Below are 14,105 nucleotides of genomic sequence, written 5' to 3' on the forward strand. Positions count from 1 at the left end.
AAACACTAGAATGCTTTATGAACACAGAATATCTTGTATACCATATAATTCCCTAAGTCATGATGTGTTACAGGGATTTGGTAAGCAGTTTTAAGACATCACATAGAAATATTTATGCATATTTTTTAGAGTGTAGTTCAAAGTACAAATATAGAATGAGACCCATTTCTTTGATTTAGAAATTACACATAGGAATCTAATAACATTAAGCCTATGCAGATAAATACCTGAAAGAGAGGGGAAGTTTAATAACCTGTAGCTAAATTAACATACCCCATGTTGTGTGAAAAGATAATTATCCTACTCAGTGTGTTTCTGTTTATGACTCAAATTCTAAGAGTAGTGGCCTAAGGAAATGTGCAGATCTGAGTTGTCTGATATGGTAGCCACTGGAAACACATGGCTATTTAAGATACACTAAAATGTAAAACTCAGTTCCTTGTTTGCACTTAATACGTTCAAGTGCTCAAAAGTCACATGTGCCTAGTGACTACTATACTCAACAGAGGAGATTCAGGACATTTTGCAGAAGGTTCTATTAGACGACAACCCTTTCTGCTGACAGCATAGGCTAATAAGGTTAACAAGAATTCCCTGTGAATGGGGGAAAAGTTCAGCAAAATTTTCCAAATTAGCATTGCCCTGCCCAGTGTTTCAGATATGTGTGCTGTTCACACACACGCGCCCCACAGCTGAGTCTTAGTCATCACAAATCATATCTTTATATCTTCCATAGCCTCTGCTTTAATATTGGTGAAACAAACCTTGAATCTGCTACTTGAGGGAGACTGTGATTTAATGAATAACTTCAAATATCTCTCACTATTGCAACAGCAGATTTTGCATTGAGGAGCATACACTTTTGAATGCATAGTACTTTATTTAAACACACATACATACAGTGACAACAAAGGGAAACCCCGCAGAGGTGAGCACGGGGCTGCATGCATTGGGAGGACAGGCAGACTCTAGTTTTACAGGATGAAACGGGGGTTGAAAAAGAGACAGAGACTGGAGAGCGAGTTTCATTTCCCATCACCACATAGAAGGGTCTTCCAGCCTGTCAAACACAAAAAGCAAAGCACGTAAGAGAAGCTTCTAACTCCCTGGGAGGCTTGCAAGAGTGAGACATCCAGCTCGGAACTGAAAGATGATCAGAAACTGTTGAAAAGGCTGCTGGCATTCAGAGTGGGAGACAGTGGCATAATGTACAGAGACCCAGCTGAGTAGCTTCACTCATGTTAACGGGAGTCTCAGGCAAATCTCAGAGGGAATGTTTAAAAGGCTCTGTATTTATCAAAGAAGCCAAAGAACTCCACAGTATTTCTGAAGATCAAAACTACAGGAATCACACGAAACTGTAAAAAGAAAGTTATTGTTATTCAACTCTGAATATGCTTCCTGTGTTTTTCTGCAAGGCTTTTTATGTAGTAAGATGCTGTTTAATAGACTATAAAGAACCCTTTTAAATAAAATCGCATTCACAGGCAATTTCAAGGCTGTCAAGTTTTGTCTTTTTCTAAGTGTACATGACTGAAGCTGTCAATCAGAGTACAATTAACTCTATTTCTTGCACCAGCCATGTGACTTTGGGCCACCAATCAAAGAACAGCATTAAGGCTGTAGGTCGGTCTGGATAATTATATTTCTAATCCTGAGTAGATAGAGCATATCCTAAACTTATTAGTGTGACAAACTTCATATGCCTATCAATGAAACATTAAAGCATGTATTGCTTAGGATTTTAAAACCACCCTTGTGAGTTTTCTACCTGCTTCCCTCGCATTTGCTGTTCAAGTCTGTGCTAGTGCCGCCAGGGACAAGAGCACTGGAGTTTTAGTCCAATTCAAACTGTGTGTCCTTCAGAGAAAACAAACCCGACAACTCTAGACTTGCACCTTCACTCTGGCTGGCCATTTCACAAGAGAACAGAGGGAGAACCCAATGAAGAGTGACAAGCCAGTCACATGTGTTCTAGCGACCTCTTCTGGGGAGCTTGGTTCTTGATGTTGTAGAGCTCTGGGTTTAAGGTAGACAGGCCATCTTACTGGGGGAAGGGACAGCGGGCCTGGGACAGGAGAGCCTTCTATGGAAAAGGAGGAAGAGCAGGCGTCTTTTCACTTGCAGTCTTTATCTAGAATGACCCCAGCCCAATGTTTGACACCTAGGTATTAGAGGGCACCTGTCCTAAGGCAGCTCCACACTCCAAGAAAGCCCCAAGTTTCCAAGCAAGCCCTAAGAAAAATACGTTGTTCAATGTTCATTCACTGAATGTGATACATTACAATGTGACATCAGATGAACTAAAATAAGTCAAAAAGTAAATAGGAGCACCCCTTGAATTATCTACAGCTTCTTGTAAAACCAGCGTGACTGGAGTGAAGGCAGGAGGGACTTTCCAAGGATGTGTAGATCCTCCACGTAGACTATAAGAACTAAAGATTACCTCAGCCAAAGACAGACAGTTGGTTATTTCAATGTAGATATTAGGGCATATCCTATGCTTCCCCAATCTAAGCCAGTTAGAAATTTTCTATAGAGTAATTTTTGAGACAAAAGTCATTTATATTTGAAAATTTCAAAGGAGCATCAAATTAAGTTGAATCAGAAAATATTATCCCACAAGTTCAGAGATTTGTAAATGAGTATGTGGAGAGAAAGGTCCTCCATGCTCTGTTCCCCATCATTCTTTCTGTCCAAATCTTACCTGGTCTGGAGGATCCTATCCCAACACCTTCTTCTAGCAGCCCTCTCTGATTTCCTTTCCCTGACCACCTTGAGCTCTGCAACAGTGTTCCCACATAAGTCTATTCATACCTAGTTCTGGGTACGTTTCCCGTGCTTTCTCTCATCAAGAGGTCTGAAATCAGGGTCTCGGGGCTAGAACGTTTCCCGTATCTGGAAAAAAAAAAAAAGAATGGTTGGGGGGAGTAAGAGTCCTTTAAGGCAAGTTTGGAGAAATCATAAACACCTTTAGAAAAGAAAGATTTGTGGTATTAAACTTAAAACATCAACAAAATCATAACTCCGCTTAAAATTAGAATCTTGATGAATATCCACTGTAAGTCACAATGCTCTGAAAGCAACAGAGTGATACACAAAAATGCGCATTACTGCTGCTGAAATGCACCCATTCTCACAGCTACAGATTCTGAATCCTATATTTGCCATGTTTATTCGGGGTGCCAAAAGCTAAAAGTCTTCTCTCCTGACACGATTTTAATCTGCCCTGAAAATATGAAGGAAACCTACTGGTCCATAGAAATGTTCTTGGTCTCTTTTCTCCCATAGCAGGGTATGGGTAGAACAATATATGAATTCAAGGTTATGTTTTCCTGCCAGGGTAGTATACGCTGCTGGCTCCAGGTGAGTAAGGACCTGGTCTGTTGGTCTGTTTCTCTCTCTCTCTCTCTCTGCTAAAGGAGCTGAGAAATCTACACCAAGTTGTATTTTTTGAAGACACTATTTTTCCCTTTCTCAAAAAAAGCATTGGACATCAGTAGCTGCTTTTTTCACGAATAAAAAAATAGTCTACTGTGGATTGATTAGATATCAGATAAAACAGCAGAACAAAGCTGATAGCGAGTATATGCTGGCTGCCTATCAAGCACAATTAAATCTAAATTTGGAGGAAAGAGTTCCTATTATTGCTCCTTTGCAGGGACTCAAGGGATACAAAAGCAAAGCCAACTCTCCCGCCCCATCATTTGTGAGATTTCCTCAAAGATTTTCTGGTGTTGTGATATCAGACAGTAGGCGGCAATTTATATGTATTTATTCTGTCCATCAGTTGATTTTATTAATCCTAAAACTCTTGGGCAACCTTAACTCATTTATTTTCATCATGCTGCAGTGAATTAAAGAACTGGTGAATATTTTCTCCAATTTACCATTAGAGAACCTAAGTCTGCAATAGCAGAATTTGTAGTCAGAAAGTAGTAGGTATCCAGAGCAGCATCAATGACTGTTCTCCCATCTCTAATTAATTCTGGATTATCCTTCTTCTTGATAATTCTTTATCTTTAAAGACAGCATCTCTAGGCTGCACACTAGAATCACCTTGGGGATTTTGAAAAAGCCCAGGTCCCACCCTCTGGGAGATTCTGATTTAACTCCTCAGGGGTGCAGCTCAGCATCAGTATATTCTAAAAGTTCCCCAGATGATAATAATGAGACCAGGAGGAAGAAACTCTAGTCCAGGGCTGGGTTTCTCAGTCTTGGCACTGTGCACATTTTGAGCTGGATAATTCTTTATTGTCAAGGGCTGTCCTAGGCACCGCAGGATGTTCATCAGCATCCCTGGTCCCTACTCGCTAGATGCCAGTAGTAGCCCCCATGCCATCCCATCCCATGCCACCCCACCCCACCCCACCCCTCCTCATCCCATGCCACCCCACCCCACCCCACCCCTCCTCATCCCATGCCACCCCACCCCTCCCCACCCCACCCCACCCCACTCTACCCCACCCCACCCCATCCCATCCCATCATTATGATAACTGAAAGTGTCTCCAGACATTGCCCAATGTCTTGGGGAGCATAATGTCAACCCCAGTTGAGAACCACTGATATAGAGGACTGTAAAAATAAAATGTGGTAGATCTATGCTCTAGAATAAATGATGCTACCTTTGGAAGCAAGAGCATGAACCGAGTAGAAAAGGGGAGGAAAGAAAATATCAAAGTACCATTTATACCAAATTAAAATGTATGTGTATAAACGTAATTTTCAAAAATACAAATGTGCAAAAAAAAATGCAAATGTGCAAATGAGTGGATGTGTGTGGTGGGAAGATGATGAGAGTATAGAATGGAGGTGATGGGTGCAGATTATGAACCTCTGAGTGTTTCTAAGAAAGAACTTATATGAAGAGGAGATAGGAAACAGCTTCGGGAACACTTGCTAACCTGAATCTTAACCCTTTCCCTTATTTTCTCATCATCAAAGGTGTTGAAGATCACTCTGAGTGCTGATAGAAGTGACAACATCCGAGATCAAGAGGGGGGCTCCAATTTAACCACTCCAAAAAAAAGTTTTCATGAAATGTCCTTAATTTCATGATCTGTAAACTGGAGATAATCATACTCACTTCAAAGCTTTGAGGTAAAGACTGAACAAAGTAATGCCTAGAAAAGCATTCTGAAATGCCAAGCTTTACACAATGGTAAAGGTTTATATCAATCATTTTTGTAAAACTAAGTTCCACTATATGCTATAATTAACAGACTAAATAACTAACAACGTCTTTCCTAGGGAAAAAAACAATTTGTACAGTTTTTTCTCTGGTCTTTATGATGCATAAGCAAGAATATGAAGCAATTAACTTTCTGAAGGTCTATTAAGATATGACATTCTTGCTTTTCACTAATGAAAATTGTCAGACTTCAGGGATCATAAACCAATGCTATTTAATTCTAGTACTTTCATATATTTCTAACTTCATATATAAATTGGTACTTTAAAAGCTTTTTGATGAAACAGAAAGTTTCATCAAATTTAGAGTTTTCTTTAAGAAATACAAATTCTTTCCCACTTTGAATTCTTTCCAAATATTCCTTGAAATATAGTAAAATAACAAACAAAAAACAATACTTTAAAAACATAAATATGTTAAATAACACTAAACTTTGTAAAAAGCTCATTGTTTTCAGCTTATTAAGGACATTTGATCTCAGTAATTAAAAAATTGTATGATTCAAAACTAAGATGAATTAATTTTGGAAACAAATTTTAAATCCTATGTTACTTCTAAAATAGTTTGGATTTGATTTTTTGCTTAAGATTTGATGTTGAGAGTGAAAGGTGGCCTTTCATTTTAGCTTTCTAGGGGTTCAGAACAAAGATGACAATTTCTCAAATTACATGTAATCCTTGGATTCACCCTAAAGTGAACAGATCATTGTAAGTTTCTCCTTAAAAAAGCACCAGGTGGGCATTTTCTTTGAAAATGCTATGAAATGGGAAAAGTCTCAGCATTTTAGACTAATGTTTTCATGCTAAATCTCTATTTATTAGGAGCAGGATTTTCAGGTAAGGGGTTCAGACTGAAATAAAACACTGTAGGGGGAAAACAGTTCTATTTGTCTTTTCACTTCAGTCTGGGCAGGTTGAAAAATCTGGCAATGTCTTTGGTGACCCAGCTGTTTCCTCCTTAGCTTGTGCTGTTATTTTTCTAGATACCCTGCAGCCCTCTCAGCTACAGCCACCTCCCCAGCACCCTCCTGACCCCTTTCACTGGGTACTTTCCTATCCAGGTTTCCAAACAGTCCCCCAACTGCTCTAAGAACAAAAAAGACAAGGGGATGGGTGTGAGGAAATGGCCAGCCAGCCACCCAGACTGGGGGACCGGAGTCTGGGGATCAGGATTTTGTGACAGTAGTGGCAGAGGCAGTTGCTCCCTGTGCAAACATTTACTGAGAGCTGAGTATGTGCCTGATGCTGTCTGGCCCTGGGATATGCCCATGATCTCCGGGTGTGCAAGTGGGGCGCTCCCGGAGTCACGAGTCCCGCGCAACCCACCTACCTCTGCCTGGTGATGAGATTGATGTAGTGTCGCAGCGCTGAGTAGTATCTGGCCAAGTCCTCCGCCGGAGCGTCCTCTCCGGGGTTGTCAGGCTTGGAGGGGTACGCCTCGGCCAGCGCGCCCAGGCACACGAGCAGGGACAGGGCGAGGGTCAGTCCGGACAACCCCAGTCGCTTGCTACCCAGCATCTGCGGACACCGAAGGTGCAGCGAAGGCGACTTAGGGGATTCAGAGGACCCACGCTCTGCATCTTCCTCCTCTGGCGCCAGCGCCCATCCCGCTCCTACGACGCCCCCCCTCCCCCGCCCCCAACCTTCAATCTCCGCTCGACCCAGTCACGCAGAGAGAGCAGAGAGTGGTTGAGACCATCCTGCGGAATTCAGGTCAAGAGCTGCTCTGGCCCGGCCCCTCTGCTCCGCCCGAAAACTGAGCAACTTTGGTCCAGTAGCAGAGCCAACGACCCGGCGGTGATAGGAGCTGAGTTAGGGAGGCTCCGGCGCCAATTTAAAACACTTCAAAAACAGATTAGAAGTTCCTCTCCCTGCGTTGAGAACGTACCCCTTTCCTACCCTCTTCCCCAAATGCCCTGTTAGAGGGAAAAAGTTTCTCTTTTTTCAGTTTTGGTCTGCCCCACTGCAGGAGCTCCACAGTGATGGCAAAGAGTACTTCGGGGTGGCAACTGGCGGGGAGAGGGGAGAGAACGGCTCCCTCGCCGGTGGGTCTCAGATTGGATCCGAAAATCCCAAGAAGCGGTAGGGAGCGGGTCTTCCAAGCTCCAGGGATTCCTCATCCGGGGAGCGCTGCTTAGGAAACCTCCCTCCAGGCGCGACCCTCGAGGAAACTGCTAGCTGCCCTGGGATGGGGCTCGTGTTCTCCCTCCTTATCCACATAAGGTAACCCAGAGGGCCGGCGCAGCCAGGAGAGTCGGGGAGAGGGCAGCTGTACCATCACAGGGGACAGGAAGGGGCAGGTGGAATTCAGCCGCCAAGAGGGGCTGGCGCGCGTCGAGGCGCCTGAAAGCCCGGCGCGTAGGGGTTAGGGATCCGCGCGCGACCCTCCCAGCGCCCCCGGCAAGTTCACAGGAACCCCCTCTCCCTCGGCTCGCGCCAAGTAAGCGGGTCTTGGCACTCACGGTGGCGGGCTGGCTGGCTGGGCGGCGGGCGTGGCTCGGCGGCTAGGGCTCAGTAGTCTGGCGCGTCTCTTCCAGGGGTGACAGCCGGCGGAAGGGGGTGTCCGGAGCAGGTTGCAACAGGGTTTTTATGGCTCTCCCTCGCACGGCAGGAGGGGCCTCAGGCAATCACGCTCCGCTACTCCCACCCCACAGCTTCCCGCCCCCGTTGGCGGGGGATGAGGGAGGGGGTCTGGAGCTACTGCCGCGCTAGCCTCGGCTCCGGGAGCCACCCACACCTCAATTTGCCAGAGCCAGCCAGGCCCCAGGAAAGGGAAGCTAGTAGGACGATAGTGCAGCAGCGCGCTCCGAGCGCGCAGGACCACGCCAAAGCACAAGTTCCTGCCCTCCCGCGGCGGCCAAATCTTGCCTTTCTCCACGCCCGGTCTAGTCCTGCCAGAGATAGGAGCAGCCCAGATTATCTCTGTCGCCCGTCACCTGGACTACCACCAGCTGGGCACCAGGGTTGGGGTACCCGTATCCTCTACGCGGTGAAGGCTTTCTGGGATCCGTGTGGCTAGGGCGCGGACACGACTTCTGAGCGCTTTCGGGGGAGACAACTTGGTGCCGGGATTTTCCTGCGCCTAAAGCAGCTCCCAGAAGCCCGCCCGAAGTCCCGAGCTAGAGGATCCCAACGCTCCACTCCTCCAGGGCTAAGCAAAACCTTTTGTGGCTTCGTCCCTTTTCCCAGCTTGGTTTTGGTGGAGATCGGCCCTCTCCAAGAACTCGCCCGAACGCTGGGAGTCCAGTCAGTACCCGACAGTGTGTAGCGACTGAGAACTCCTTAGAGGCGGGACACTTTCTGCGTCTGCTGAAAAAGAGCGGAGTTTTAAGCTCAGAAAGACTCCTTAAAGCGCGAACGAAATAATTTGGTCCAAATCGACCGGGTAGTCAAATGAACAGCAGTTTTCTTTTACCTGCTGGCCGTTGAATAGTGCCAAATAGGTTTTATTAACGTTGATTAAGAACGTGGGTTCTAATTGAAACAGGTAAAAAAAAAAAATCATTAATTTGCCCATCGCATTAAACCTACAGAATGAATATGAAAGATTCATAAACTATTTTTACAGGATCAGGATTTCATGTAGTGAATTAGGTCTTAAAGTTCCCTGAATGAATACTTCTAAAAGTCTGAATCTTCCTAAATAAATGGCATGTTAAGGAATTAAAGCACTAAGTTACAAGTTATTTCCATGCTAAAATGCCAAGTGATTCTGTTAAACTGACATGTTTTTATGCTGTTTTAACAACATTGAATTAAATATCAATTACTGTGCAGCAAGCAATCCCGTGTGTGTGTGTGTGTGTGTGTGTGTGTGTGTGTGTGTGTGTGTGAGGTTTTGAAGACCAACATCCTTTTCACTTAGGTGACTTCCTCTTTCTACATTACACAAACATATGCCAGGAACACAAAGGCCAGGCTCTTGGGACTGCTCAGGAATGCTTATGTGAAAGAGTCTTTGCTAAAGTTAGAGCAAAACACTTTCTAACTCTGATTCCATTCTTGATAAAAAGAGAGGCACTTTTAGCTGCGGAACCATTTCTTTCCTTTGTTTCAAAATCATTTATTTATGCTTATTCTTAACAGCTTTGTTGAGATACAATTGAGATATACTAAGCTACAAATGGGGCTTCCTTGGTGGCTCAGATGGTAAAGAATCTGCCTGCAATGGGCGAGACCTGGGTTTGATCCCTGGGTTAGGAAGATCCCCTGGAGAAGCGATTGGCTACCCACTCCAATATTCTTGCCTGGACAATTTCAAGGATAGAGGAGCCTGGTGGGCTACAGACCACGCAGTTGCAAAGAGTCAAACATGACTGAGTGGCTAACACTAAGCTACACATATTTAGCATATTCCATTGGGTATATTCTTACTCATATTCCAGTGAAGTCATCACTACAATCAAGTTTCCTCATGTCCCTTTATAATTCCTACCTCCTGCCTGTCCCTGTTTCCCTTCTCCATTGATCTGCTTCCTGTCATTATACATTTGTTTGCGTTTACTGGAGCTGTATCATAATGCAATCTCACGGTAATCTTTTGTCTGCCTGCCTTCATTCTTCATCATTATTTTCAGATCCACCTATGTTGTTGCATGTATCAATAATTCATTTTTTATTGCTCAGTAGAATTTTGTTATATGGATATAATTTAAACTTAAGAAAATCTATTCAACTGCTAATGGACTTTGGGTTATTTCCAGTTTGGACTATTACAAACAAAGTTTCTATAAACATTTGTTACAAACTTTTGTACCAACATATGCTTTTATTTCTCTTAGGGAAATGCTTGGGATAGAATGGCTAGGTTACATCGTAGGTATATGTTGTCCCACAGTTCACTGTTGGTCTGTCTGTTTTTGTATGCTTTGCTCATTGTGTGTGTTGACTAATATTTTCCTCTGCAATGTGTAATCACTACAAAGACCATATAGCTTTTATCTCTAGAATTTCCATTTGGATCTTTTTTTTATTTCTTTCATGTCTTAATATGTCCAATCTTTTCTTTGGCTTCTTGGATATACATTAATAATGACTTGTTTACTATTTCTGATTGGTGTCACTTCTGTGCTACTTTGGACTGATTTATTTTTACCTTGCTATGACTTGTATTTTCCTTTTTTGTCTACCTGATAATTTTGGAAAGGATGTCAGGCATTGTAAATTTTACCTTGCTGTTTTGTTGGATGTTTTTATAGTCCTAAAACTATTTTTGAGCCTTGTTCTGGGACATTGTTTAAAAAACTGGGAGTAGTTTGATCCATTGCATCTAAGGTTTTTTTTTTTTACATGGGCCCGGAGCTGGCTTTAGTCTAGGTTTAATTTTCCCCACTTTTGAGGAAAGCACCTTCTTACTTTAATTAATAGCTGATGTCTGCTGAATTGTGAAGCTTTTCCCTCTTGACTGTTGGAACAGGATTATATTGTGGACACTGGACACTGTTTCCTCTCATCCTTTTAAGGGGTTCTTTTCCTGGTCTCAGGTGATTTCTTCATGTGCACGATCTGATCAGCAATTCATTATATATCTGAGCTGGACACTCTGAAGATTTTGAGTGTTCTCTCTCTTATCTGGCACCCTACTCATAAACTTCAGCTGTTTCAGTTTCCCCCTCTACACTGCAACCTGGATAATTTCTTCATGCAGTGGGCTGCGACAGTCATAGAGCTCCCCTTAGCTGTTTCCCATCTCTAAGAGATCACTGTCCTTTGCTGCCTGATGTCCAATGTATTTGAATATTGTTTCATGTATTTTTGTCTGGTGTTTCAGATATTCAAACAGGAGGGCAAATCTTCCTCTTTTTCTTTCTTACCCAGAAGTAGAAGTTTCGTAGTGAGGCTTTGGGGAAAAAAAGATGTTTATACTCATTGTCCCTTTTTCTTCACTTTGGTTTGGTCATAAAACCATGGCAATATAAATTTGTCTGAATCTAGCTACTGAACCTGCTATCAGTCAGACCTCCAAATTGCAAGCTGCAAAGCCCTTTACTAGTTATCCAACTTCTCTTGACTGTTGCCTTCACTGTTGTCCTCTGGGTCACTTCCTTTTTCTCTGAACTGGCCACACTCCCCCTGCTAACCTTCCCTTCTGTAACTAGAGCCCTACCTTAACCCTTCCATTCTGCACACACTAAACAAGTGAACTCATCTACTCCTATGGTTTATCAGTCTGAAATCTCTACCTCCAGCTAAGGGCTCATACCTGGAATCCAGTGCTAAATGTCCAAATCAGAAAATCTTGATCAAGCCATGAGTATAGATTATCCAAAACAGAGCTTCCATGAACATAAATTTCTAATTTTCTAATTCTGAAATTCCTAATTCTTAAATTTCATAGGAAGTCCAAAATATTTTCAGAATCCTTAAATTGAAATGCAGGGCTCATATATTTTGAGCCTTATGTACCTCCTAGGCTTCGGAGAAGGCAATGGCACCCCACTCCAGTACTCTTGCCTGGAAAATCCCATGGACGGAGGAGCCCGGTAGGTTGCAGTCCATGGGGTCGCGAAGAGTCAGACATGACTGAACGACTTCACTTTCACTTTTCACTTTTATGCATTGGAGAAGGAAATGGCAACCCACTCCAGTGTTCTTGCCTGGAGAATCTCAGGGATGGGGTTGCACAGAGTTGGACACGACTGAAGTAACTTAGCAGCAGTAGCAGGTTTATCTAACCTAACTTTCTCCTTCATTCCCTATATTCCTGCCCATGTGCTTTCTTTCTGCTCCTTAAATAACCTTTCAACTTGAGTTTTAATAGTGCTATATTCTTCCTCTGAGACATTCTCTCTCTCAACTCTTTACCTGGCCAACACTTACATATCCTTCTAGTTTTATGTTGAAATGTCACTTTAGATTTTCCTAGTCCTCGAGGCTGGATTAGATCCCCTACTATAAATTCAGATGACCCTGAACTTATTAATTGCCCCTAGCTACAGTTTGAATGTATTATCTAGTTATTATATTGATATTTTTAATATCTATTAACGCCATAAGAGAAGGAACCACACACTTTTTATTTATTTCTGTATCCCTAGTGTGATTCCCAGTACTAAACTGATCCCTAAAGAATACATCTTGATCAGAAATATTTTCATGAAACAGTCTCATAGGAGCCTATTATTAAGAATAGGAATTGGCAAACTATAGTCTGAGCCACTTCCATCAATAAAGTTCTCCTAAAACATAGCCAGGGTCTCACTGGTGGCTCAGCTGGTAAAGAATCCACCTGCAATGTGGGAGACCTGGGTTCAATCCCTGGGTTGGGAAGATCCCCTGGAGAAGGGAAAGGCTACCCACTCCAGTATTCTGGCCTGGAGAATTCCATGGACTGTATAGTCCATGGGGTCGCAAAGAGTCGGACACGACTGAGCGACTTTCACCTTCACCTTCACCAGAACATAGCCATGCCCATTCATTTACATACTGTCTAAGGCCACTTTCTTGCTACAATGGCAAAGTTGAAAAATTATGACAGGTGTACTGTAGGGGTTGTAATCCTGGCCCACAGAATCAAAAATATTTACTCTGGCTCTCTATAGAAAGTATTTTGTTGTTAAGTTACTAAGTCATGTCTGACTCTTGTGACCCCATGGACCAGAGCCTGCCAGGATCCTCTGTCCATGGCATTCCCCAGACAAGAATACTGGGTTGCCATTTCCTTCTCCAAGGGATCCTCCCAACCTAGGGACTGAACCTGTACCTCCCACAATGCAGGTGGATTCTTTACCACTGAGCCACCAGGGAAGCCTATAGAAAGTATGCAGACATCTGGCTTAGAACTTTAATATTTTACATAAGGGGCTTCCCCAATGACTCATTGATTAAGAATTTGCCTGCAATTCAGGAGATGCAAGAGATGAGAGTTTGATTCCTGTGTCGGGAAGATCCCCTGGAGGAAGAAATGTCAACCCACTCCAGTATTCTTGTCTAAAAAATTCCATGGACAGAGGAGCCTGTCAGGCTACAGTCCAAAGGGTCACAAAGGGTTGGACATAGCTGGGCATAAATCACAATTTGAGGGTCCTTAATATGCCAGACTACTTCCCGTCCCAGGACTCTTGCACATGCTTTCTCTGCCTGGAACACTCTCCTTTCCTTTGACTCTACTGGCCAACTCCCACTTATCCTTCATATTTTACTCTACATGTCATTTCTTTATAATCTCTTAATCTAGAATAGGTTTCTCTCCATCTAGCCTCATTGTATGTTTTCATAGCACTTTAATCTTTCCCTTTAGAAATACTTTCATAGCTGTCATTGTCTAATTAGCTATATTATCATATGTATTATTATTTGCTTGGTATCTCCGACATTTCATAAGTGTAAGCTCTATGAGAGCGTATGTTTTGTTCATCATTATACTCCCAATGGGGCTTCCCTGGTAGTTCAGTGGTAAAGAATCTGCCTACCAAATCAGAAGACATGGGTTCCATCCTTGGGTTGGGAAGATCCACTAGAGAAGGAAATGGCAACCCACTCCAGTATTCTTGCCTGGGAAATCCCATGGACAGAGAAATCTGATGGGCTACAGTCCATGGGGTTGCAAAAGAATCAGACACAACTTAGCAACTAAAGAACAACAAAAAATACTCCCATAACATAGAATAATGAGTTCTATGGAGAAAACTAATTGTCAGAGAAGAGAGATTGAAAGTGCAAGTGGGGAGTTTATAGGAAAGTTGTGTGGTAAAAGAAAAAAAAGAAAACACTTTCTTTTATTCTCTATACAGCACTTCTGATAGCAAATGTATGAGTTTTTCTATACCAAGCAGTCCTTCAGTTCTCAGTGGTCACTGATTGTATGTCCTACCATTGAACTCAGTTCTGACACTACCTGCCTGGACTTAGTGCAGCTCTCACAAGTTAAGTTAAGGATTCAGTCTCACAAGACTGCCCCCAACTTCTGGTGAC

General features: G+C 43.1%; 1 protein-coding gene across 5 annotated transcripts in view; it reads right to left on the reverse strand.

The window, feature by feature from the left end:
- Positions 1–932: 932 nt before the first annotated feature.
- The window catches only part of NPY (neuropeptide Y), a 150,746-nt gene continuing 137,573 nt past the window's right edge, over positions 933–14,105 (reverse strand). For all 5 annotated transcript variants that reach the window (XM_061166369.1, XM_061166372.1, XM_061166373.1 and 2 more), the window contains 5 exons: positions 8,608–8,666; positions 7,655–8,501; positions 6,523–6,710; positions 2,818–2,898; positions 933–1,060 (listed from right to left, as the gene is read on the reverse strand). In XM_061166369.1, the coding sequence (XP_061022352.1) occupies positions 1,036–1,060; positions 2,818–2,898; positions 6,523–6,710 (294 nt within the window). In that variant the 5' untranslated portion in view covers positions 7,655–8,501; positions 8,608–8,666 and the 3' untranslated portion in view covers positions 933–1,035. The remainder of the gene's footprint in view (positions 1,061–2,817; positions 2,899–6,522; positions 6,711–7,654; positions 8,502–8,607; positions 8,667–14,105) is intronic.

Source organism: Dama dama, chromosome 18 (genome assembly GCF_033118175.1).
Source record: "Dama dama isolate Ldn47 chromosome 18, ASM3311817v1, whole genome shotgun sequence".
NCBI classification, from domain to species: Eukaryota; Metazoa; Chordata; class Mammalia; order Artiodactyla; family Cervidae; genus Dama; species Dama dama.